This window comes from Erythranthe guttata, chromosome 4 (assembly GCF_056151865.1).
Source record: "Erythranthe guttata isolate IM_541 chromosome 4, IM_541, whole genome shotgun sequence".
NCBI classification, from domain to species: Eukaryota; Viridiplantae; Streptophyta; class Magnoliopsida; order Lamiales; family Phrymaceae; genus Erythranthe; species Erythranthe guttata.
In genome coordinates this window covers 4302405-4327240 of record NC_142536.1, presented here as the reverse complement: position 1 = coordinate 4327240, position 24836 = coordinate 4302405, and the positions used below count along the sequence as shown (strand labels likewise).

Below are 24836 nucleotides of genomic sequence, written 5' to 3'. Positions count from 1 at the left end.
TGGTTTTAATTTTCATTAAGGGTATTAAAGTAATTTACAATTAATTATTTATTTTTTATTTTTTTGGTATTCAACTAAGCAAAAATTAGTATTCAAAATAGTTGTCCCCTATCTGTAATTGGGGTTAATTACCGTAAAATTAAATTACGAAAAAACGCTTCATGTTTGGTTAATTACAACTACCCTCAAGTACGAATCTTTTTACAAGCTCATTTTTATGGTGTCTAATTCAACATAAATCTTATAAATTTTGTGGAATATTCTCTAGTTAGTACTCATTTTGTGCAAAATGCAGTTTATGATGCACCACAGGTCCATATTTAGAAGCTTAAAAACAAATCTTATAATCGTCCGGTTTCAAAATGTGGAGCAAAACGGGTACAAAAATAATTTGACACCGCGATAGTGAACGTGTAAGAAGATTCATAACTAATGGATGGTTGTAATTAACCAAATATGAGAGTTTGTTATCATACTTTATCTTATCTTTTAGGCAGTTTTATTGGACGAGTTCGATAAAACAATTGAATTTTCATTAGATTATTTTAATCTTTATCAATGGCAATCAAACGAGGCTTAATAGTATTGCAAATTGGAAACGATAAATCTCATATGATTCCCAACAGTTACATATGCTAACAGCCACAAGAACCTTTTTTCATCGCAACTTAATAACAGAAACCATATTTTGCGCTTCCCACACATGAATATAGGCGTCTGTCTTCCCCCGTGTTTTTCTCTTCCCCCCTTTGCCACAACTAAAAACAACATTATTATTTATTTATTTTTTTATTTTTATTTTTTTTTCTAAAAAACCTGGCCATTGATGTTTATATGCTTCTTCTTCAATCGAAAACGTTTCCATCTCATGGAAAGAAGAAGCAAGAAAGAGCACAATAGCAACAAGAAGACAAGGAAGAACAAGCTTCCTTCCTCCACGGCTACGAGGATGCAGAACCAGGCCCCGCCTGCACTAAAAGTCAACACAAAAGTCCTCCGTGTCGAAATAGACCCGTCCGCAGCCCCAAACGCCATCCCCTTGCTATCACCGCTCTTCCTTTCCCCGGTGGCCGCGGTGGAGGAGGCGGAAATGAACGGCAAAGGGAAAGAGTTGGCGGCGGGCGGGGGCAATGAGGTTATTTCCGAGGGCTGGAAATTTGCTGCTGCGGTGGAGCCTTTGAAGATAGATGCTCTGTTGCAGTCTGAGTGCATGCTCGTCAACAATATCTGAAGCTCTCTCTCGTCTTCTCGTCGTATATGTATCGTATTGTGTCGTAATTTCATGGCCATGGTTTTGCCATAATATAATACCCATTTGGGTTATTTTCAGATTACTCTTGTTGATCTAATCTTGCATCGAGTATCATTAAATGACAATGTATGCATAACGAACGGCAACTTGTTTGCGCGTGCATTCGGCTATTACCAAACACAAACATGGAGGATAAAAGCTGTATCGTAAAAAAAAAACTACAACGTACAGAAGTAAATTTGGTAAATAATTTGCGACGTGAAGTGCTAGTATGTTTAACTAATAGAAAAGTGTGTTTGGTGTCAATACAAAAATCTTCCAAACGTGCTGGAAATGAAATTTGACATGAGTCAAGATTAATTGAAGCTTTAAACTCTAACGGTGGAGCCAAAACCCAGTATTTACATAAGGTCATGACATTCTATTTCTTCAGAGTTTCTCATTCGCTTAGAGAGACCAAAGACGATGAAAAGAAACGAAATATGACTGTTTTTTTTTCCCGCTGAACTGAGCAGGCGGAACCATTTTTGCCTTTCTCCAACAAAATCAGAAGTCAAATTCTCCTGTTGCCTGAGAAAGGAGAAACCGGCAGCCCAAACACAAACGATGAATTTCCAGACGAAAAAATGAATAAGCAATGAATTATGTAAAGACGAGAGCAACACATACCTTGTTGAACAGAATATCTTTATTGTTAATGTGCATAATGCCATCCTTCAACGTGCACTTCCACCTGCTCTTAGTTCTCGTCACCTAAAACAAGTATCCATTTTTTTTAAGAACAGAAAAAGATGAACGGATCGGAAACCATGAAAAATCAACCAGCTGGGAAAAAATATGGTTAAGTACCTTATCAAACTGAGCCAGAACCAAATGGGTTGTGTTCAGATCCTCCCCTTCGTCCAATTCATCACCATCATCGTCATCATCTTCGTTCAAGGGTTCATCCTCGTCATCATCTATGACATCATTCTGTACTGGAGCAGGAGTTGCTGCTAGCATCTCTAGCAGCGCAAAACGGCACGGAATTAACATTGGACATAACATAGGTTAAGGCATGATGCCAAACTGGTTCAAATTTGATTATCAATGTTACCATTTGGCATAGGCGTGTTCACTATGTTGTAGTCTTCATTGACAACTCCTCCTTGATAATTGTATATCTACAAAGGTAAGCGGGGAAAGCAATCAAGTTAGTTTAGAGACAGTAATTAACAGTAATTAGATGTTATATACTGTGACGTATCTTACAGTGGAAACCAACATATAACAGTCACAAAAATTTTAACGTAGAAAGTTATTGAGTAGAAAAAAATCAAACGATATAGACGACAATCAAGTTTTTTTAATTCCTTCAAAAAAACGTCAATTATAGCAAATTCCTTCGCAACACTCAACACCCGCACAAACCCAACCACCCACCCCCCAGCTCTGTCGTGCGTAAACCTTTAGCCTTTAAACCAGGAAACTGAATTGGATTACAAACAGAGACCCAGCCTTCAGACATCTTCATTGGTAACAGTTCCCACCAATATCTGAATCATATATACTGACCGGTCCAATTTAACATCGGAATAAATAACTTAATGTAGACATAAAGACCATAGGGCATCAACTTCAAAATCAACGTAACTTTGTTCATCTGAAATTTCAGGCAATGATAAGCAATACAATGATTTATAAACCTACAGTCATAGAACTGGAAACTCACGTTAGGTGTAGAAAGCACATCATCATACGGGTCAGGTATGGGACCATCAGACTGAGGGATCCTAGAAGATGATGTTCCCCCTTGATGAATGACATCGAGAACCACCTGTAAAATGAAAATTAGAAACTCATGAAGCTTCATTTAATAATTAATAGAGAAGAAAACCATTGTCCTAGGAGGTTGAAAACCGTTCAACAATCCATTGAATAGGCTAGCACAGTGGCGAGTAAATCATCAGAGGTATGTTCCTTCCAATAATTCTGAGAATAAGATTACTAAGCAGACTGGTATGTTCCTTCCACAACAATCTGAACTTGAGTAAGATATATAAAATTGGATAGGCTCTGCTTCCAAGTACAATTGATAAGGAAGCAGATGGAACTGTGTTTCAGTAGGTAGATTCTATATGCCCATTTTGTCACATGGAGAGAACTTCAAAATGTTTATCTAAAACTGTAGCACTAGATCCTTTGGTTCAATGCAGGACGAAGGGAAGTGCAAAAGAAGCGGGAGTATAACTTCCCATACGGTACATACGTAGTTTCCTTCAATGTAACGCTTTAAATCCAGGGAAGTATCTGATGCGGTATTAATGTTTCTGGTTCTACTTATTAACCATGTTTTTCTCTTTATCATTTACTAAGAGGTTCTCATAACTGATAATTAACTGAAACTTCAAATTTGAAAGCATTTTCAGCAACATTTGCACTAGTAAGTAGAAATGTAGGAAATATGAAATATTGTGTGAAAGACATTGAAAAACTACAAAGCTTTTCAATGTATTGGAGCAGGTATTGAATTAGTTGCAGGTGGTGTCCCGCTTCTTTTTTAACTAGGAATTTAGCTCTACAAATAGGAGAAGATACACATCAATACACTTCCATTTTACTGCAGGAAAAGGTAACCCGTGAATAAAGGCAAGTAAATCAAAATTCTAGTATGTAGAAATACTAAGGCAAGTACAAAATTACAAAGAAGGCATATCACCTTGGCCTTGCTGAACATATGTTGTTCTATGTGCATTTAGGACATCATATTTGTATTGCCTTAACAATTTTGCGTGTAAATTATTCATCTATGAGACAACCTACAGATTACACAATAGATCTAGCAATTTTCTTGAAGTAGCAAATGTAAATCAACAGTTAAGTTGTTCAATGGTGCAGTAATAGATTAAAACATATCAAATAAGTTCATTAAGGAACTCTCTGCTAACGTACAGCCTGACGTTTTCAGTAATGAAATAAACAGTGAATCAATGCACCAAAAAATCTACCTTCATTTCATCTGACAGATTGTCTCCAGCTCCATCCTGCTGTGGAATGTATCCACCAGCTTGGTATTGTGGAGGGAAGTTATCCCGTTTTCTCTTTCCAGAAGCCACAAAGAAATCCTGCAATTGTTTCTCAATTGCTTCTTCAACATTATTTATATTACTGAGTGAAAATACAATGACTATTCGAGAAAAGGAAGTCTATTGCATACAAAAAGACTAAACACGACACACCCATTGACCCATAAGAATGTTGTTTCTTATTTTCTTGTATTCTTTTTTTCCAGAATGGCTAGTACCTTATTCCTAAAAGTAGAAACCACAGAATAGGTGAATGTTACACCCTTATAATTAAATAGTATATGATTGACTTAATCATTCCGGCCATAACACATACAATGCCAAGAAATGAGCCTCAAATATTGATAGAAGCAACAAACAAAAAATAAAGTAACATTCATTACATTATGCAAGGTATTCTACAAGCTCAATTTCCAAACCAATGATTCCCAGAGATAATCACTCTGTTTATGATGTTAATTGTGTCGCTAATAGAAGTTCTTTTTTTCTTTGCAGATTACTTAGAGCCTATTTTGTTCTTAGCCATAACAAGCAAGGGTGTGAACAAAGCTGATTTTTAAATTTTATGACAAAAGTTGAACCAGACATCTTAAACAAGAACAGAGTGTATCTATATGTAAATACATCGACAGGGATGGTAGAGGATGAATCTTCAAACTAGGAGACTCAGCTACATGTGCTCGACTGAATACCCTACAAGGAGCAGCCAGATACATATGATCCCTATGATCTTCCTATATCCCACACCCAGTTGTCCATTATACAAGATCCGAGAACTTCCACATTCAGATATGAGTTTTAAACTTATCACCCTAAAAAAAACCAGGAAAGAGATTTGTATCGGTCTATCTTGCAGTTCAAGAGACCTGTATTACGGAACTGATATATAGAATGAATAGTCCAAAGCTCATTCAGGGATTGAGAAGACACACGGAATTTTTATGTTGAAGACCACCTTAAGTTCTAAGATCTCAGAACTCTAGAGCCAATGCAATGAAATTTACAACATGACCCAATAATCTAGCCCATAATGCAGCAGCAGCAAGTAGCATTTAGTAATGTTCAATTAATCCAACAAAATCAAAAGGATGAAGTAGTTATCTAGATGCAAGTAGCAATAGATGTTTTGGCATCTGCCCATACATGGAAAGCATTTCTACTGCTAAGGTATTTGCTTCTTTTGCAACTAAAAGTTCTTAAGTGGTAGTACTATAAGACCACAACTAGCTTTACCAATTAGCATCAGCAATCAATCTGTCCTGTAAACCAACAAAAAATAATGGAACTGAATGAGGAATGACAATCACCTGAGTTGTTTGCTGATGAGGGCCCCCCCTTTCACTCTCTTCACGACCTTCCACGTAAGCTTGGAAATAAATAGAAACAAGTTAATATGATGAACCAGAGAGATCAATAAGCTGCCTTCCACTAGTTACATCTTTATATAACACTATAACACTATCGCCTGTTTTGAATCTCTATGTAGATACTACTATAAAATACTTGTTTATAAGGATTCTACCATTATACTCACCAACATTCACATCAAGAGGAGGCCTCTGATTTTGCCAAGGCGAAGGCGGCTGCTGCAGGATTGAACATAAAAAAAAGAAAACAACAATTGCACACCATCAAAAGGAAAAAAGAGACTCCAGAACTCGGATATGATCTTATAATAAGCAAGAGGGTCTCATACTATAATCACGACCTCAAACCACATAATTCAGAGTGACCAAACAAGGAAAATGTGAACAAACTTCTTAACTAAACATGAGAAAAAGAGTTACACCACCTCAACAAGAAAGAAGGTTCAAGGCTCAGGAAATGATAATACCATGTATGGGCTAGGTCTTCCAGGTCCAGCCTTCACCTCAGAAACACCAACATTGTCGTTCGGAGACACGTACTCATTAGGGGTGATTGGGGTGCCACCAGTGGGAATATTATACAGCGAACCACTATCGCTTCCAGTAAGAGGAGTCTGAGCTGTTCCAGGCAACGGCGTCTGAGCCATTCCAGGCAGTGGTGTCTGTGCAGTTCCGGGCAGTGGTGTTTGCAACGGAGTCTGAAAATCAAAATCATTGTACAGAAAATTAAATTAAAAAAAAATACCACAGAGCCATTAATACTTATCAATACCAAGTCCAAACTCCGAATTTCAGTAAGGCAAAAACGGGCCTCACCGGGGGGAAAAGTAAATCAGCAGTGGGAGTTTCATACTCCTCGGTGCCCTCATACGGTACGTTCAGATCATGCACGGGATTGGGGGTGATAGGACCCCCTGCCCCCTTTTGAGATGCCGACCTGTCTATGGGACCCAGTATCGCTCCAGCTTCCATCATCTTCAGTTCCCATAACTGCAGATTTCCAACAAAAAAACCGGTCAACAGTTCGATTTCAACAACAGATCCGAGAATTTCAAAACCCTAAACCACCGAAATCCGTCTCAATCATACATCGAGTACGGGTAATTTTAATATTTTCTCCAAGCCCTAGAAATTTGACGGAAATCAAAAACTGAATCAACAACGAGTTTAAAGATCATACTCCTTGGAGCTCGCTGAGTACGCCCTCGCCTGGGCCGCCGCCGCCGTTGAACTCGTCACGCACCTTGTTTATGACGTCCTCTATGACATGGATGTACACGTTGGACGTGGTCGAGCTCGCCATTCTCGCGGAAATTGGAATTGGAATTGGAGAATACAAATACAGAAATATATATATATAGATTATAGAGAGAGGTAGAGAGAGAGAGAAAAGAGAGAGAGAGGAGGCGGAGTATATAAAATTCCCGACAAAAGGAGGGGGAGAGAGAGGAGGCGGAATAGAGAGAGGGAGATAGAAGATGTGGAATATAAATAGGTTTGCATCCTTATATCGGGCTTGAGATCCACGTGGCGGTATCTGATAGATCTGTATTATTTTCTTTTTTCTGTTTTATTATTATTTTGTGATAATCTTATAAAAGCCCAAAGCCCATACATTAACTCCAAAAGAATATCCAATTTTCTTTTTTTACAAATAAACACACCACTTATACATTTATTACTATTTTTTAACAAAATTAGCCAAAGCCCCCCTTTAAACACGTCTTTAATTTATGATTGTAAATCATAATTTAACTTCAATTTTGGACCATTGATTACCACCGACAACCGTTGACCGTCGTTGACCACCGGTCGCCATATTAAATATTGTGCTTACTCTACCTACTCCACCGGTCCCATCGACCACTGAAACCAGTGGTTCGAGCAGTCGACGGACCCACCTATTGTGAAGGAGGTCGAAATACCAGAGTTATACCCAACATTTGATAAGCACGGTGCTTGTGATATTTTGTACGGAGCTCTTGGAGCGCGACAACGACTTTCGACTTCGTAATCATACGACACCAGTGCATGGTTGGGATTTAACGCCATTTATTATCGAGGATGTGGAGATAGTTGGATTGATGTCAGTTGTACGCGTCTCGTACAAGAATGTGGACGACCATCTACTGAGATTCTTCATAGAGATGGCAGACGGCTACCAACAATCAATTCCCATCCAACATTTTGATATTTCGTACTTAATGTTTTGCCCTTTTTATCTAAAAGGACATTTGCGTTTCTTTGAACCGCTGCTCCTTTTTTTGGTCATTGGTTATCTTCACCGACCACCTTTGCCAATAAACGACCCATGACCAAGAACCACATATGGTCCCTTACGTCATTTTCCTCCGTCATTCGAAACCACGATCACATCACCATTCCGAGTCATTTACATACTCCACAAATCCATATAGTAAAACTTCTTTTGTTGCAAATGCAGTAAGTAATATGGTAATATTATTTGAGCGATCCACCTACACAAAAAATACAATATAATAAATTTGCAACAAACAATTTTCAACACTTGTCGAATTGTTGTGATATTTCCACATGTAGATGTCGAATAATACGACAGGTAATGGTCGAAAAATGTATTTTTTTTTATTTCGACACGTAGATGTCGAAAAAGAGTGACGGGTTTTGAATATTTTTTTTGAAAATCTACTTCCAAGCTCAAAAAAACATGTGAACATACTTTAATGGTTTCTCATTTCATATAAATCGCCATTTTGTTGTTTTGTATTCCATTTGGTAAGTTTTATGGTGCTTTGATTTCTTTAGATTTTGAGCTTTTTGGAGTGCTTGTGATGATAAGAGATTTGAGATTTTTGTTTGTATGGCATTAACTATTAAATAAAGAAAAAATATATTTTTATAATTAAGCGATATTAATTTCCATAAGGTTATTATATATATATATATATATATATATATATATTTTTTTTTTTTTTTTTGAGTTATTGAAGAAAGAAAAAATATTATTCATTTTAACGAACCTAAAATAACCGGAGACGCTTGCTATAATCACCTTAATTTATTTACTTCCCAAAAACGACGTCGTTGATAACATCTCTGCGGGCAAATTATCTTGGCGACTACCGAGTTTAGAAAAGTTTCAGCGCATCTCCCCAATCTGCAATCTCAACTCAGAGAGCCAAAGCAAACCCTAGAAAAATGTCGGGCGGATTTTTCCGGGTAAAAATTCCCCGCTTTCTATTCGATTTCTCTCCAATTGCATATAATCTGTGTTTATCTTAATTGAAATCCGCTGTCTCAAATCTTTAATTGCTTCAGCTGAATTAGGTTTTCTTGTTCTGTTACTAATCATCGTTTTTCCACAAAATGTGAATTAGGGCACGTCCGCCGATCAAGACACTCGATTCTCGAACAAGCAAGCGAAGTTACTCAAGTCTAAGAAATTCGCCCCTGAATTGGATAACCTGGTTTGTTTTCGGAGCTTCTTTTTCAATAAATTTGTGCCCTTTACTGGTCTTTCTTTGTTATTCAAGGCTATAGACCGTTTTGCGTTGGATATAATATAGTAGAACTTGAGTTGATGCCAGGTGAAGATTTTTACACACCTGGGCGAATTTTATGTGAAACCCATATAAAGAAAATGCCCAATTTCCAATTGCCTCCACAATGGCTACTTAGATGTCTTGGGTGTTTTGATGTTTGATTGCTTCTTTTATATTATTGCCTTTGTTGTAAAATTTTATGTTTAGGTGGACATGACAAAAGTGAAGATGGATGTTATGAGGCCGTGGATTGCTAAGCGTGTAACGGAGCTAATTGGATTTGAAGACGAAGTGCTTCTAAATTTTATTGATGGTCTTTTGGAGGGGAAGGTAATTTGCTCTGGTATCTACTTTCTTGTTTGAAGGGGAAAAATTGAATGCACATCCTTTAGCAAACTGTTGTCTATATTAGCGGATGAGTAGAGAAACAACATGTTGAAATACAGGCTCACTGTTCTCTGACATTTAAGATGTGATTTTGTTATATCATCCTGTGAAGCTTGCCTTTTTTCTAAAGCAGATGAGCATTTGTATGATATCAGTTACTTAATTATAGGAAATATATAATGTTTAAAAGGAATGGGGTGGATGTTGTTGGATGCAGGAAGTTAATGGGAAGGAGATCCAGATTTCACTTACTGGATTTATGGAGAGAAATACGGGGAAGTTCATGAAAGAGCTCTGGGTGCTGCTTCTGAGTGCTCAGCAAAATGTGAGTGGTGTCCCCCAACAGTTTCTGGATGCCAAAGAAGAGGAAACCAAGAAAAAGCAGGTTGATTTTCTGCTTTCCTGATGTATAGATTTTCTATTTGCATATGTGATTACCGCTTTATCTTTTTCTGATGATGCCTTTTTTCTTGGAAATAACAGGCAGAGACAGATCGTATAGCTGGTGAAATTCAAAGGCAAAAAGAGAAGGAGAAGCAAGAAATTGAGTTAGAGAAAGCAAAGATGGTAACTATAATCTTTTCCATGCAAGAGTTTGATTGTATGAAGCAGAGTTTTTCTCCTTAACTTCTGTCCTGTTTCGTTGCACTCAGCTTGCTTCTGCTTCTGCAATTATTTCGGTTCATATCCTTACATCAAACTGCTGTAGGACGGCGATCGTGCAATGTCAAGAGATAAGCATATTGATCTGGAGCCTAATGTGAAACATGGTGCTGGGGTGTCTAGCATCCAGCCAGCCCAAGGGAAAGAACTGCACATGAGAAATGGCCGGGGTCAACGCAGCAGCAGGTACTGTGAATTTACAATTGATTGCTTGTTCAATATATTTAGAGTTTCTCGTTAGTATTGCGTGTTGTAAGAATTTGAAACAGATTTAAAGGGAGCATGCTTTAATTATTGAACAGAACTTCCATGCTCTCAACAGTTTGTTAAGGTTGCAACAATTTCTATTAGGCTATCTTTGCGTGGTGGAAAAGTTTACATTTTAGTTTTCTGAATACTTCAATTATTGGACTCAATATCATATCTTTCCACTGGACAGTGGACACTGTATATAATATCTTTTTGTTTCAAGGAACGAGCAAAAGTTAGCTACTTTATCCTCCCTGATTCTTGTCATATCATACCATATCGAGGACTGTTCTCATGTTACAAGGTAGTAGCTTGTGGATTTCTTCAGCTACCAGTATCCTAGATGGCATGGAATGATTTGTCCACATGTTGATCTTTACTCTAAAGTTTATAGTTAATTGGTGCTACTGACCATAATGCAAATCTGAAGTCCTGCGAATTGTTGGGTTCCATTGAATATTTAGCTCGTTCATATGTTACTTTTGAAAGTCTTTTTGTAGGTGTAGCAACTACTACTATTTCTTCAAATCATTTAGGTTTTTTTTTGTGAGGAAGAAAAAGTGCCTAACTGTAGTTATATATATTACGCAGCTCTGTGTGCTATGTTAGACTAACACTTGTTTCATCTGTACAGGGGTTCACAATCTCCAGATTCCCCTCATGATTCACCATCGCTGAGGTATGCATGCCCGCTATGATAAAAAAATATTAGTGATCCATGTCACCGAGTGATTTTGCTCTCTCGCCATGATAGTTAATTAGTTTTTTCTTCTTATGAGCAGTCTAGAAGTTATATTAGAGTAGGTTTCCGCTTACTGAAGAGCTTGTCTGTCATCTTCTTGATGATACTATCCTTGAATCTGCTTCTATAGTGAAAGGCGAAGGTCAAGAAGCACTTCCAAAGCACCACCATCTAGAAGTCGCTCCGTTTCCTCAGAAAGACGTCTCTCTTCACCAAGACGCTCCGTCTCGCCTCGTCGGAGGCATATTGTTCGCCGTTCTCCTTCGCCATGGCACAGATCATCACATTTGAGGCGAAGATCACCTTCCCCTTCACGTTACAGGGTTCGTTCTCCACGGCGTTACAGGTCGCGATCTCCCATGCGCCGTCGATCACGGTCCCCTGTGCGGCGTAGGTCAAGGTCACCATTACGGAGATCACGATCCCCTGCGCGGCGTAGGTCAAGGACACCATTACGGAGATCACGATCCCCTGTGCGTGCTATACGGCGTAGATCACCCTCTCCTATCAGAGGAAGATCTCCATCTCCATTGCGAGGCCGTTCACCATCTCCACGTCGCCGGTCACCATCTCCTCGTCGACGGTCACCATCTCCTGCAAGAAGGCGGAACCGACGTTCTCCTTCAACTCCGCGGAAGCAGTCTGCATCTCCAATTCGACGTAGGTCCTCTTTGCATGGTCGGAAAAAATCAAAAACCCCTGTCCTTCAAAGATCTCCTTCTCACGGATCAAGTTCCCCCTCACACATTCATCGGAGTTCCCTTTCACCAGTCAGGAGGGGATCGAAGAGTGTGAGATCACCTGTACAATCTTCTGGGGAAAGAGTCAGGTACAGTAGTTTCTTTCTTCGCCTCCGGTCTATTAAATTGGTTTCTAGAAGAATAACACATTATCTGAATCTGAATAAAATGGTAAGTTTGAAGAACTGTTAGAGTAGTTCCAAATAATTCTTTGCCCATATGCAATGTGATTGAATCAATATTGTTCAGATTAAGAAGCTTGTTTTCTTCAAAGTAAGCTACATTACTTAAAAAACCACTGATTGCAGTCAAGAAGCTAAGAATATCATGGCAGTACATCATACATTTTCCTTTCAGTGACTCAGTCAAGTTCTGAACAGAAAAGGCTTCTTTAGTGATCTTATCCTGGCTTCCGGCTCATTGTTGAATCTCTTTGCAATACCTGAATAAACCTAGTTAATCTAATATAAGAGAGCCTGAAACTGTAATCTGATCTGCAGTTTGTACTTTGTATTCTTAGATAGATGGTGTAAGTTGTAATTTTTGCGAAAACTTTTATCAAATTTCTTATGTGTGCGAGTGCAGCAAATAAGTGTTCAATTTCCTTGTTGAAGGAAAATGTGGTAGTAGCAGCAGCTAATAAAACAATTTTTTTGTCCGATCAAATTTTAATATATAACACAAGGTAGTATGTATAAGATATCACCTGGCTATTAATTGTCTTGAAAAGTTGACTACCTCTGTAAACTTCATTTGTGCAGCCTCACAAGTGAACTGGATTTTCAAATGCTAAATCTATTTTTAGTAGCAGCAACTATACAACGGGAAAAACATTGTGCCTCTTAGAGTGACTGTTGCAATCAATTTGATCTTCATTTCAACATCATATGGCTAACTTTAATTCACTTGTCACATGACAGACGGTATGAGAACTATTCTCCTGCTCGTCGTGCTTCTCCCGATGAAAGAAGCGAACTCCCTGTCAAGAACCGTAAAGGAAGAAGATCTGTGGAGCGTGGGCCCATTGTTTCTCTGAGATCACCGCAGAGGGATATGCTGGATCGAAATGATTTAAATGGAAAAGGGGGGGAATCGCCACCTATACAGAAGTCTCCATCCGTGTCAGATTCTTCCAGGGGCCGAAGACATAGTGATGAACAAAGGTCCGAACATCTACCTCTTGGTCTTTCTAATGTATTTGTAAAAGATTATTTCAATTATAGAATTTATTCTTCTAGGTCAACTAGTCCTCGTGGTAGTCCATATGGAAGGAGGGAAAAGATGTCTCGTCCTGAGAGCCCAATTCCGTTGCGGAGAGGTGTTGGGCAGAAACCTAGTCGTGATAGTTATGGAACAAGTGCAGATGAGAAGAATGTCTCTAGCAGGTTTTGCATGAATATTCATTATTGATGAGCCTATCTTTTATAATCTCAGTTTATCACTTAAGCATTCTTTCATGTTCTTTTAGGGAGATCAAAGAATACAATAAATCCTCAACTGCGCGTCATAAGGATTTACATGACTCAGCTGAAATCCGTGGTCTCACCGACGATTCAAGGGCAAGGAAAGCCAATCTGCCTAACAGGTGCCGTATCTATAATGTTTTGCTTCATTTATTGGTGTTCTATTGCTAATCCAATTTGATATATTCCCAGTATATTTCTGTGGCAGGCTACTTGACGGAGTCGATCATAAAGAACACGAACGACAAGAATTGTCTTCAAGTACCAGAACTGCTGGTTTGAGTGTGAAAGGAAAGGATTCATATGATGTTGATGGTGCTGGGGTGAAGGATAAGAAAATAGCTCGGCCAGATGATAGTAAGGCTGGTTATAGGTTTACAGAACTGGCAGATGATCGGAATGGTTCATTGGATTCTTCCTCCAAGGAAACTGGTGAGCACGGAGTTAAAACAAAAGAAAAGAGGAAGCACAAGAAATCTGGCCGACAAGAGGTGGAATCAGATGATTATTCTAGCAATGATTCCTATGGGGACAAGAAGGATTCCAAACGAAGGAGAAAAGAAGAGAAGAAATTGAAAAAGGAGGAGAAACGTCGACGGCGGGGGGAGAGACACCGCAGAAGAGACGAACGTCATGCTGAAAAGCTAAAATTGAAGTCAGGTGATGCAGGTAGTTTGTCGCCAGATCTGGCGCAAGATCAATCTGAAGATGAGAGTGTTAGACGAGAGTCACGGGCAAACAACATTCAGGAGACTGAGTTTGAGCAGAAAAAGCTCGAGATAGAGCTTCGCGAGAAGGCCCTTGAGTCGCTCCGAGCCAAAAAGGGATTTGGCAATTGATCTTTCGACACCTGTTATTTATGATTATGTTCTCGTTATCAGTTTTTTTTTTTTAATTGTTTCTAGACTTTGCGTAGTTTTGGATGAATGTACTCCTGATATCTGCTTAATTTGATCTATCTTTACTGATGGCAGCTGAAATGGATAAATGACGATTTCCTGAGCTTATGTTGAGTGAAACTTTATGCTGACTTTCCTGCTAAGTTTTCTGGTAATACATGTCTTTCCCTCTGCTGGGAATGCTTTTGTTGCTTTTTCATCATATAATTCGTCCAGATATCAATCATCTTATTGCTCGGCTGTGAGCTTTCATGTTTGACATGTTCTAGTTCAATATAGTTATATTTTTATTCGCACTTCTTACGCTAGTCGAGAATTTTTTTGTATCTTTATGATATAGCTGATATAGTTATGAAGGTGTTGGCAGCCTAATTCTCCGTCTATAACTTTGTTACTAAAGGAGCTTTCTGATTAATTGATAGATATGAATATTAGCACCTAGATGACTTGGTTGAGCATATCTTTCGCAGCTCCTTAATCTTGATTCTCGACTGATCAAACAGGTACATTTTATATCCTTAAGTCGGCCTATCTTGGACAATTGATTTAGTAGGCTAAAATTTTATTTAGTGTACCAAAAGTACTGATTTAGCTTGTACATGGTTGGCAGCTTGAGAGTTGTTCCAACTAATGCGCACCCGAAGAACGGTGACATTTGAATTACGTTGATCAAGTATGCTGTAGTTTGTACATTGATTTTTTCTGAATCTATATTTAGTGTTGCTTTGTCACCTGCACCTCAAATTAGGCACCTGGATTCTGCCTTATGTTTGAGCTAATACAGGTGTTGTGTTCACCGTTTAGTGTCACCACATGTTTCGGTTTGTATCCGACTCTAGAGTACTTTTGACAACTTTTGACTTGTTCTAAACCATCTCAACGACGCGCATACATTGTGTATACTTCATTATCCTGCATGTTGTGTACGGAAACTTTCATTTACCTGAGTGGCAGTGTCAGTAGTGTAGAATCTCCGACGACTGGTTTAATCATATGAAGTGCAACGAATTGTAAAATAGAGACTGTTTGCAGAGAATCGCATCGCATCTATTGTTCTTGGTGCTTTAGAGTGTAGATAAGATAAACTCTTCAGGAAGTATGAAAAGTAACGATGAAATGGTGTTGGTACGTGTCGGAAAGTATGTTTTCTGCGTCGACTAATCTTCAGTTGATTGGAATTGAATGTGTTTTCAGATTTCGTATGTGAATGCGGTCGAATTCTAGGCTGTAGATATGTTGTTTGCAGTTATATGGGATGTGTTAATAGGTTTTCGATGTGTTGTTGAGATTTAAATTTAACTTGTTTTCGTCTAATGGTTGAATCTCTTGATTTCGATATGAAAGTTGCAGCTGTTGCACCGTTTCACTGTTTGGTTATATTGTACCAAACATTAATACACTCGGGATTTGCAAAATTCTATTAATTTAATAAAATATTAAATTATTAAACTAATAATTTAATACGTTTTCGCTATGTCGGAACCGGTAGAAATTATTATTAAAGCGTGTACTAGAACATCGATAATCCTTTAATAGGGCAAATGACAAATAAACCCATGACAAGGGCACTTAATTAAAAGAAGGACATCCAACTTTTTTGTCTTTCAAATAAATCCAGCCCATTCAAACTTATTTGCAAATAAGGAAAATCCATTTATATATACCAAAATTACCCCCAATTCATTGAAACTCAATTCAACTCCAATTTCATGATTTACACCCCAATTTAGCCCAATTTCATCAATTAACCAATTTTAACCATAATTTTAATTTTGACCCCAATTTTGACCCGCCACCACCGGAGACCGCCGGCCGCCGCTGTTGACCGGCGTTGACTTTTTTTTCCCTGAAATTTTTTTCCGGCCGGTCAACTGCCGTTACCGCCAGGTCTCCGACGTTGACTTTTTTTTTTTTTTTTTCCTTAAAAAAAATATTTTAATTAATATTACTGTCTTGGTTGCTAAATTACTGTCTCCGGCAGTTATTTAACTGTCGGAGACAGTAATTTAAATGTTAATTGACTTTTTTTTTTCTTCCAAAATATTTTAATTAATATTACTGTATTCGTTGCTAAATCATTGTCTCCAGCAGTTATTTAACTGTCGGAGATAGTAATTTAACAGTTAATTGACTTTTTTATTCTTAAAAAAATTATTTTTAATTAATATTACTGTATTCGTTGCTAAATTACTGTCTCCAGGAGTTATGTAACTGTCGGAGACAGTAATTTAACTGTTAATTGACTTTTTTATTCTTAATTTTTTTTTAATTAATATTACTGTATTCGTTGCTAAATTACTGTCTCCAGCAGTTATTTAACTGTCGGAGACAGTAATTTAACCGTTAATTGATTTTTTTTTTTTTTTAAATTTCTTAAAAAAAATTATTTTAATTAATATTACTGCATTGACTGCTAAATTACTGTCTCCAACAGTAATTTAACTGCCTCAGACAATAATATTAATAATATTACTGTTCGGGAAAATAATATTCATAATATTACTGTCCCAAACAGTAATATTACTGTCTGAGACAGTAATTTAGTAGTCAAGACAGTAATATTAATTAAAATATTTTTTTTCTAAGAAAAAAAATTCAAAAAAAAAAAAAAAGTCAATGCCGGAGACCGGCGGTCAACGGTGGTTGACCGGCCGGAAAAAAATTTCAGGAAAAAAAAAGTTTAAAAAAAAAAAAAAATTCAACGCCGGAATCTGGCCGGGAAAAATAAATTTCAAAAAAAAAATTATTTTCTGAAAAAAAAAAAATTTGAGGGTTAATGTGATATATTTGTTTAAATTCGGGGTCGATGTGTAATATAAAAGAAGTTAGAGCATAATGAATGAAATTGATAAGAATTATATTATGGAGGGTATTTTAGACTAAAGACATGAGAATGTGTTTAATTAAGAGACTGTTTTTTTTTTTTTGGACCAAAATGCATTTAAGTCCCATATGATAGATTTTTTTGCCATTCGCTCAATTTAATAGTCTCGCTTAAATAATGTTAATTTATAGAGGTTTAACTTTAGTCATATATTGTCCAAGGCAACAATCTTCATATTATTAAGTAGATAAAACACCATCCAGGTGGCATTTTCTGATTGGACGACAAGCTCAACACACCATCCAGTTGGCCACTCTAGCATTAAAACTAAACCAGAACTGGGGGTGTGGACTGTGGCTCTCTATCATTTATTCATATGGATAAAACATAACTGGATCATTTTTTTTTGGGAGAAAAAAAGAGATGAAGAAAAACTGACACACTATCATTTTCTTCTTCTTCCTCAAACCCTTCAATGGCGCCAACTCTCACTTCAAATTCCTTCCTCCTAACCACCACTCCCCATTCAAGGCTCTTCACTCGCAAGAGTCGCCACCACTACAGGCCAGTTGTATTCGCCAAAAAAGCCGCCGACGATTCGTCGAATTCGACCCCCTTCTTCAACTTCGATTTCGACTTCACCAAATTGCCCGATGTTAAATCTCTAGTTCCGGTGGTGGCGGCGAATCCGTCGTCCGGCCTCAATTTTGGAAACCAGAGGCGCAAAGATCCAGGCACTGTGTTCGTAGCCGGCGCCACAGGTCAGGCCGGTATCCGCATTGCCCAAACCCTACTCCGCCAGGGCTTCAGTGTTAGGGCTGGAGTCCCCGACCTTTCCGCCGCCCAGGAATTAGCTCGATTGGCTGTCAATTACAGTATCATTTCCAACGCGGAATCGAAGCGGCTCAACGCCGTCGATTCCGCATTCGAAGACCCGGAATCAATTGCGAGAGCCATCGGAAATGCCAGCAAAGTCGTCGTCACGATCGGCCCATCGGAAAACGGCCCTAACGCCCAAGTAACCACATCCGACGCCTTCCAAATTATCCAGGCGGCGGAATTGGCCAACGTCGGCCACGTGGCTATAATCTACGACGGCTCTTCTGCAACCGCCTCCACCAACAACGTTCTCGACGGCATCTCTTCCTTCTTCAATAACCTCTTTGCCAAATCTCAGCCGCTCACGATTACGGAGTTTCTGCAAAAACTGGCTACTACCAATGTCAGCTACACCTTGATAAAGACGAAGCTGACTGAAGACTACGCCGCCGAGAGTTCGTACAACCTTGTTGTCTTGGCTGAAGGGAGTGCTGGTGCAACCGACTTCAAAGTAATGCAATAATAATGTATGCATTATCTGTTCTACCAATTCTTTTTAAGGTTCCTCACAAACTATTACTAATCCTTGTAATTTTCTCTCGCTGTGAGTAGCAGGTTGCGAAATCGCAGATAGCTTCACTGGTGGCTGAAGTTTTCTCCAATACATCGGTTGCGGAAAATAAGGTATTGCGCGTTAGGATAAAACGAGTTCATATTGTTAATTGTTGTGATAGAACAAAGTGGTTAACTGCTTTTACGATCCGCTTAATTTGCCATCGCTCATGTTGTTTTTTTTTGTTGGCCAATCTGCAGGTTGTTGAGGTATTTACTGATCCATCAGCACCATCAAAGACAATTGATGAACTCTTTAGGTAATGAATCAATCAAATGCGTAGTATATTATGATATAATACGGGCTTTCGTAAACATGTTCGGAGGGTTAACTAAGTAATTTTAATGGTCTCACATACACAGTGCGATTCCAGAGGATGGAAGAAGAAAGGCGTATTTAGACGCCGTTGCGAAAGCAAAAGCGGAGGAAGAAGCTATAAAAGCATCAGAAGAAGCTCGAGAAGCAATAGAGGAAGCTCGTGAAGCAGCAGAAGCAGCAAGGAGCCTCGAGGGAGAAGTGCAAAAGCTGAAACAAAAAGAAGCAAGAACTGCGAGCGTGGCAGCCGAAGCTCAAAAGAAAGCAGAAGCTGCAGGTGCGTCGGTCGAGAGTTTCTTGAGTAAAGCCAAAGGCATGACATCGGGCATGACATCAGGCATCCCGTCAGGGTTATCGTGGGAAACATTGAGTTCTCAGATTAAATCAGCCGTTCAAAAGACCGACGACGAGGAACCGAAAGTGAGGATTGCTACAGTTAGAGGACAGGCTAAGGCTCGATCTCTGCCTTCTCTAAAGGCGGTAGTGAAGAAGCCACCCCCTAAACCTAAGGATACTCCAAAACCAAAAGCTAAAGAAACGGAGAAACAAACGAGGAACGTGTTTGGAGGTTTATTTAAGCAAGAAACCATCTATATAGATGATGACTAGAGTTATTACATGTGTGCATGCGTGGTAAGAGTATAAATATCTTTTCGAGGTATGTATGTATTTCGGATAAAGCCCTGTCCAGAATTTGAAATGCAAAAAACAAAGGTGTTTTACTGACACCAACTGGATAGGCAACATAAGATAATTTCTTGTCTATAGATAATTTCTTTGCAAAGTCACGTTTTTTTTGTGGATGTTGAATGAATGTTTACATAAATTATTCCGCTGAATTTTCGTTTTTAAAGCTGGTGTTGAGCTCACAACACAGAATATTTATCAAGCTTGTTATCTGCAGTGCTTCTGAAAAGCAATTCTTAAAGCCGCAAAAGGTGGGCTGTCTGAAAACATGGAAAGTATGTTTGAATGGCTAAAAAAATGTGAAGCAAATTTGGTGACGAAAGTTGTGAAGTTTCATGCTAATTGCTAATTTCCACTAAACGTCACATGATTAGGAGCCCGCAGATGGAAGTTGCATGTGTTAAATCGAGACTTGTCGAACCGACCAAGTCGTCAAATGACCATTTAACGAGAAATAGTTTGGACATACTTTTTCCAATCTCGATGAATCGAACCATGGTTAAGCAGAAGAATTACTTTTCGAGCAGAAAGATATGCAAATCTGCTGTTATTTCCGGAATATTCCTCTACTTAATCTACATCTTCTTATCCACTCATCCCTGTTGCAAATCCTCCGAGCCGTTAACTCCATTAACAATTCCTACAAATATAAGCCATCTTTACTTCGGAATTTCTGGTGCATCGGACGCATGGAGCAGCAAAAGGCACTACATCCAATCATGGTGGAAACCTAACACAACTCGAGGAATCGTCTTCTTCGACAAATCCCCCGTCCAGCATTTGCCCTGGCCTTCAAACTCACTGCCTCCGTTCCGCGTCTCGGAGGACAACTCACGGTACAGAGAGTACAACAAGCACAAGATGCCGTTTGTGATAAGAACCCTTCGCGTGATCGAAGAGACATTCAGATCACAGAACGACGAAGGCGATGTGAGATGGTATGTAATGGCGGACCACGACACGGTTTTCATGATCGATAATCTTGTCGAGGTTTTGTCAAAGTACGATCACACAAAGTACTATTACATCGGGATGAATTCCGAATGCATCATTTCGAATATCGTGTTTTCTTTCGAAATGGCGTTTGGTGGAGCTGGTTATGCTCTGAGTTACCCCCTCGCGAAAGCTCTGTCTTCGAATATGGATCTCTGTATCAAGAGGTATCCGACTATGTTTAGCAGTGATCAAATCTTACAGTCATGTGTGCATGATTTGGGTGTCTCCCTTACTCAAGAAAAAGGGTTCCATCAGGTAAACACCAATATGCCAGTCGATTTTGCATAAATCACGAACAACCCCTTGAGGTAAAACCAAATTACGAAAAACACCCCTCTAGTTTGCATAATTACCTTTTACCCCGTTGAGGTATGTGCCGCCGTCTAATATTTTTTCGCTTACGGCGTCCATAATAAAAGAATCTTTAAGATTCCAAGAATATTCCTCCAAAATATAGGTAACCGGACGAGCCCTAATTTAATAGAAGGTGAGTTTAAGGTGTAAATGTAATTTTACAGACAAGAAGGGGCATTTTTGTAATTAAGATATACTCTAGGGGTTCATTCGTCATTTAAATTTTCTAAAATTTTCTATTTTAATCTTATTCAAGGGCATTTAAGGTGGTGTTTGGAAATGCTTTTAGAAATAGATTATGACTTATTTCGTAATTTGACCGCACCGTGTAAACGAAATTTTGCAGATTGATTTTCACAGAGATATATCAGGGTTTTTATCAGCTCACCCTCACTCACCATTGGTGTCCCTACACCACCTCGATGCTGTGGACCCCATCTTTCCGTCCACGAACCACGTCGAATCAGTCAACCATCTCATGAAAGCAGCGGCCGTTGACCAGTCGAGATTACTACAGCAAACCGTATGCTATTACAAGAAAAACAACTGGACATTCTCTGTTTCGTGGGGCTATTCCGTTCAAATATACGAGGAAATTTTGCCCCCGAGCTATCTCCACAGACCGCTCGAGACTTTCATTCCGTGGAGGAAGGGAGCAAACCCCCCTTACATGTTCAACACTCGGGCAATCTCGAACGACCGGCCTTGCGAATCTCCACATTTCTTCTTCTTTGATAGTGTGGAGGAAAAATATAGAGTGATGGATCATATTGTAACAAGCTATGCTAGAAGATCTCTTCCTGGTAATTGCAACTCGACAGCTGGCGGCTCTCGTTCGGCTGATTCCGTATCGAAAATTCGAGTGCTTTCGCCATTGGGAAAACTTGGATGGCAGGTACGTAATTGATTAATCATAAGTGCATGCATGCATGCATGGATGTATAGTTTTATATTAACGACTTAATTATAATTAATGTTTATTTATTTATTTAATTCTGTTATTAATGTGTTTTTAGGGTGGAGGCAGAAGAGAGTGCTGTGATGTAGTGCAGATGGTGGGAATGGATTCACTGGCTGTGAAATTGAGGGATTGTATGAATGATGAGATGGTATAGGTTTGAATATATATATATATAATAGAATAAAAATAAAATAAAAACAGTTGTATTTAAATTTAATAGGTCTAAAGCTTACGATAGAGTTGAACGGACATTTTATTCGAGTTAGTCAGATCGGGTACCCGAATTTTGGGATAAAATACTACCCTCATATTTACTGTCCCCAACAAACAATCATTACCGCGAGTTAGATGTTACATTTGGTTATTTACGCATGGTGAATTTAAACTGTAGATTTAATTTAATAACTATCCAATCCACTAAGTACATATACTGACATATACATGAATGTGTAAGATTATGTGTAGATTTACGGTTCAAATCCACCGGCGCAGATAATCAGATTTAGCATCTAATATCCCTAATCAGTAACATACATTTCATAATCTCCAGTTACATTTCTTTTACATTAGTAAAATGTGTATATATACAATATATACGTACAATTTTCTTTTCTGAGACATATATAAAAGGCCAGCAAATAATTGAATATAGAAGAAGTGGGATCGGAACTTTGAAACGTGTCCAGCGGAAGATGGCGGATGAGCTCCAAGTGTTGCAGATGCAGCAAATTACTACTCCCGCCGAAGAACGCACGCAATTGCGGGTCCCACAATTTTTTAACCGGCGCGTGTGGACATGTAATTGGTCCACGTGTGCCGGTACGCTTCCAGGAACCACGCTGATGCATCTCCGCCGCCGATGATTCACACTGCGATTGCACCACCGCTTGACACATGCCTCCTACCTATTCAGCCCCCACCTGACCACCACAATATTCCATTACTTTATTTTTTTTTTTTTATTTTTTTTTCTTCATTGACTGTATAAATTCCTTTCATACACCATACCGATCAATCATTTAAAACCTAATTTATGAATTCTCGAAGGACAATTCTTAACTGTTGGTGGCCGCAATAACAATGGCGGAGATATGCAGTACGGGGGTGGTGGGTGAGATCAGCGGCGATGACAGCAGCGGTAGAGCGGCTAGGAGGCGGAGAATGGAGCTCCGCCGCGTCAGGCTGGAACCAGATGGTGTTAAGCGTCGTCGTTTAGACCTCGGCGATTGCGATCAGAGTGAACGCCAATTGGCGTTCCCAAACATCGTCGGCGGCGATAAACCACCGAAATTCGGAATCGCCTCCGTCTGCGGGCGGCGGCGGGATATGGAAGACGCCGTCGCTGTCCACCCTTCCTTCTGTGAACGATCGGAACACGAAATTACCAGTCCAGCTCTCCACTATTTCGGCGTCTACGACGGCCATGGATGCTCTCATGTGCGTCATTACATAAATATTAAAATATATAAAATCAATTATGCATACATACATACACACATACATATATATTTTTTCTGTGTTATTTAATTTATTCGATTGCATATAAATTGACTAAGATCAGGTAGCTACAAAGTGTAAGGAGAGGCTGCACCAGATGGTGAAGGAAGAACTACGTGTGGTGGACGATGATGATGACAAAGACGACGTCGTTTCGGAGGGCAGAATGAATACTAGGGATGTGGAGTGGTGGAAGTGCGTGATGGGGCGAAGCTTCACTCGCATGGACAAGGAAGCTGTTGCAATATGTAACCGAAACGACGACGATCGTGTGGCCACCTGCCGGTGCGAGCTCCAGACGCCGGAGCGAGAAGCCGTCGGATCGACGGCGGTGGTCGCCGTTGTCACTCCGGACAAAATCGTCGTGGCTAATTGCGGCGACTCCAGGGCGGTGCTCTGCCGCAACGGCAAGGCTGTGCCTCTGTCCACCGACCACAAAGTGAGTAGTAATGTACTAGATTTCGCCTCTTTATTTTTATTTATAATAAGTTTCGATGAGTCTGATTGGATTGCAGCCGGATCGGCCGGACGAGCTTAGCCGGATTGAGGCAGCGGGTGGCCGAGTAATTTATTGGCAGGGTGCTCGAGTTCTTGGAGTTCTCGCCATGTCTAGAGCCATTGGTAAGCCTTATTAATTAAGATAGTTAATGAATTTGCTTTGAAATGTTGATTATTCCGTTCGTAATCGATTTACGGTTTCATTTTTAGGATAATTATGATTGTATGCATGTGTAATGTTATTATATATAACGACAGGAGATAATTATTTGAAGCCGTATGTCAGCTGCGAACCTGAGGTAACGATGACAGACAGGACAGAAGAGGACGAGTGCTTGATTTTGGCGAGCGACGGGCTGTGGGACGTGGTGTCCGAGGACACTGCTTGCGGCATTGCACTTATGTGCCTCAAAGGGGGGACAACGGCTGCGCCGCCACCACCACCACCACCACTGCCCTCGCCGGAAAGTGAGAGCTCCGACAAGGCTTGTAACGATGCGTCAATGCTGTTGACAAAGCTGGCCTTGGCCAGGAGAAGTTCTGACAACGTCACTGTTGTTGTCGTTGATCTCACGACGAAGCCCTCGTGAATGTGGACCTCTCTCTCTCATGGCGTCCGTTTTAGTTTTTCGTTACTTGGTACTTTTTTTTTCTTTTACTTTTTTTTCCCCTCATGAAGATAGAAAAATGTCGAAAATCCGTCCTCCTTCAAAATAGTGTAATACTGAAATATTCTGGACCTTGTAAATATCCACAATTTACTTTCCTTAAACGTTTGACTCTTACGACAGGCTTTGCCTTCCCACTAAATTTTACTAGGTTGAATCAACTAATCTAATTACTTAATCGAATGGTTAATCCGACTTAGTAAATTAAATTAAGTGACAGCCACAAACTATCTACAGATTCAGGGGACTCAGCAAG

General features: G+C 39.3%; 5 protein-coding genes across 8 annotated transcripts; 4 read left to right on the top strand and 1 right to left on the bottom strand.

Annotated features, from left to right (window-relative positions):
* Window positions 1-1502: 1502 nt before the first annotated feature.
* Window positions 1503-7163, bottom strand: LOC105956736 (transcription initiation factor IIA large subunit). 2 transcript variants are annotated; one of them, XM_012980664.2, is made up of 11 exons: window positions 6865-7163; window positions 6501-6674; window positions 6152-6382; window positions 5852-5903; window positions 5625-5683; window positions 4240-4356; window positions 2964-3068; window positions 2349-2415; window positions 2102-2256; window positions 1922-2005; window positions 1503-1822 (listed from the first exon to the last, which is right to left on the bottom strand). In XM_012980664.2, the coding sequence occupies exons 1-11, from the start codon at window positions 6985-6987 to the stop codon at window positions 1799-1801; spliced, it is 1191 nt and encodes a 396-aa protein (XP_012836118.2). In that variant the 5' UTR covers window positions 6988-7163; the 3' UTR covers window positions 1503-1798. The 2 variants fall into 2 exon arrangements, with proteins under 2 accessions (XP_012836118.2, XP_088672668.1); XM_088816542.1 differs by having other exon boundaries at window positions 5852-5900; window positions 6865-7160.
* Window positions 7164-8626: 1463 nt separating this feature from the next.
* Window positions 8627-14454, top strand: LOC105956834 (splicing factor PWI domain-containing protein). 2 transcript variants are annotated; one of them, XM_088816554.1, is made up of 12 exons: window positions 8627-8882; window positions 9041-9130; window positions 9413-9535; window positions 9810-9977; window positions 10076-10159; window positions 10246-10441; window positions 11139-11183; window positions 11377-12075; window positions 12907-13149; window positions 13225-13371; window positions 13455-13571; window positions 13658-14454. In XM_088816554.1, exons 6-12 carry the CDS (start codon window positions 10317-10319, stop codon window positions 14286-14288), a joined length of 2007 nt encoding a protein of 668 aa, XP_088672680.1. In that variant the 5' UTR covers window positions 8627-8882; window positions 9041-9130; window positions 9413-9535; window positions 9810-9977; window positions 10076-10159; window positions 10246-10316; the 3' UTR covers window positions 14289-14454. The 2 variants fall into 2 exon arrangements, with proteins under 2 accessions (XP_088672680.1, XP_012836229.2); XM_012980775.2 differs by having other exon boundaries at window positions 8642-8882; window positions 10302-10441.
* A 3032-nt stretch (window positions 14455-17486) lies between these two features.
* PTAC16 (plastid transcriptionally active 16) lies at window positions 17487-19703 on the top strand. 2 transcript variants are annotated; one of them, XM_012980884.2, is made up of 4 exons: window positions 17487-18502; window positions 18604-18675; window positions 18805-18863; window positions 18967-19703. In XM_012980884.2, the coding sequence occupies exons 1-4, from the start codon at window positions 17648-17650 to the stop codon at window positions 19526-19528; spliced, it is 1548 nt and encodes a 515-aa protein (XP_012836338.2). In that variant the 5' UTR covers window positions 17487-17647; the 3' UTR covers window positions 19529-19703. The 2 variants fall into 2 exon arrangements, with proteins under 2 accessions (XP_012836338.2, XP_012836403.2); XM_012980949.2 differs by having other exon boundaries at window positions 17525-18502; window positions 18607-18675.
* Window positions 19704-19823: 120 nt separating this feature from the next.
* LOC105957271 (uncharacterized) lies at window positions 19824-22226 on the top strand. The gene is made up of 3 exons (XM_088816553.1): window positions 19824-20857; window positions 21303-21851; window positions 21973-22226. The coding sequence occupies exons 1-3, from the start codon at window positions 19973-19975 to the stop codon at window positions 22069-22071; spliced, it is 1533 nt and encodes a 510-aa protein (XP_088672679.1). The 5' UTR covers window positions 19824-19972; the 3' UTR covers window positions 22072-22226.
* A 339-nt stretch (window positions 22227-22565) lies between these two features.
* Window positions 22566-24697, top strand: LOC105957100 (putative protein phosphatase 2C 24). Its single transcript, XM_012981056.2, has 4 exons — window positions 22566-23354; window positions 23479-23853; window positions 23930-24035; window positions 24171-24697. Exons 1-4 carry the CDS (start codon window positions 22998-23000, stop codon window positions 24500-24502), a joined length of 1170 nt encoding a protein of 389 aa, XP_012836510.1. The 5' UTR covers window positions 22566-22997; the 3' UTR covers window positions 24503-24697.
* Window positions 24698-24836: the final 139 nt, after the last annotated feature.

Coding starts and splice junctions, on each gene's coding strand:
- LOC105956736 (XM_012980664.2), bottom strand. CDS start 6,987: ATGGCGAGCTCGACCACGTCCAACGTGTACATCCATGTCATAGAGGAC. Junction 6,675..6,864: donor TACTCAGCGAGCTCCAAGGA/GTATGATCTTTA, acceptor GGAAATCTGCAG/TTATGGGAACTGAAGATGAT. Junction 2,006..2,101: donor TTCTGGCTCAGTTTGATAAG/GTACTTAACCAT, acceptor TACTTGTTTTAG/GTGACGAGAACTAAGAGCAG.
- LOC105956834 (XM_012980775.2), top strand. CDS start 8,862: ATGTCGGGCGGATTTTTCCGG. Junction 9,131..9,412: donor CCCCTGAATTGGATAACCTG/GTTTGTTTTCGG, acceptor TTTTATGTTTAG/GTGGACATGACAAAAGTGAA. Junction 10,442..11,138: donor CGGGGTCAACGCAGCAGCAG/GTACTGTGAATT, acceptor TCATCTGTACAG/GGGTTCACAATCTCCAGATT.
- PTAC16 (XM_012980884.2), top strand. CDS start 17,648: ATGGCGCCAACTCTCACTTCAAATTCCTTCCTCCTAACCACCACTCCC. Junction 18,503..18,603: donor CTGGTGCAACCGACTTCAAA/GTAATGCAATAA, acceptor CGCTGTGAGTAG/CAGGTTGCGAAATCGCAGAT. Junction 18,676..18,804: donor CATCGGTTGCGGAAAATAAG/GTATTGCGCGTT, acceptor GCCAATCTGCAG/GTTGTTGAGGTATTTACTGA.
- LOC105957271 (XM_088816553.1), top strand. CDS start 19,973: ATGATTAGGAGCCCGCAGATGGAAGTTGCATGTGTTAAATCGAGACTT. Junction 20,858..21,302: donor AAGAAAAAGGGTTCCATCAG/GTAAACACCAAT, acceptor GAAATTTTGCAG/ATTGATTTTCACAGAGATAT. Junction 21,852..21,972: donor TGGGAAAACTTGGATGGCAG/GTACGTAATTGA, acceptor ATGTGTTTTTAG/GGTGGAGGCAGAAGAGAGTG.
- LOC105957100 (XM_012981056.2), top strand. CDS start 22,998: ATGGCGGAGATATGCAGTACGGGGGTGGTGGGTGAGATCAGCGGCGAT. Junction 23,854..23,929: donor CTCTGTCCACCGACCACAAA/GTGAGTAGTAAT, acceptor ATTGGATTGCAG/CCGGATCGGCCGGACGAGCT. Junction 24,036..24,170: donor CGCCATGTCTAGAGCCATTG/GTAAGCCTTATT, acceptor ATATAACGACAG/GAGATAATTATTTGAAGCCG.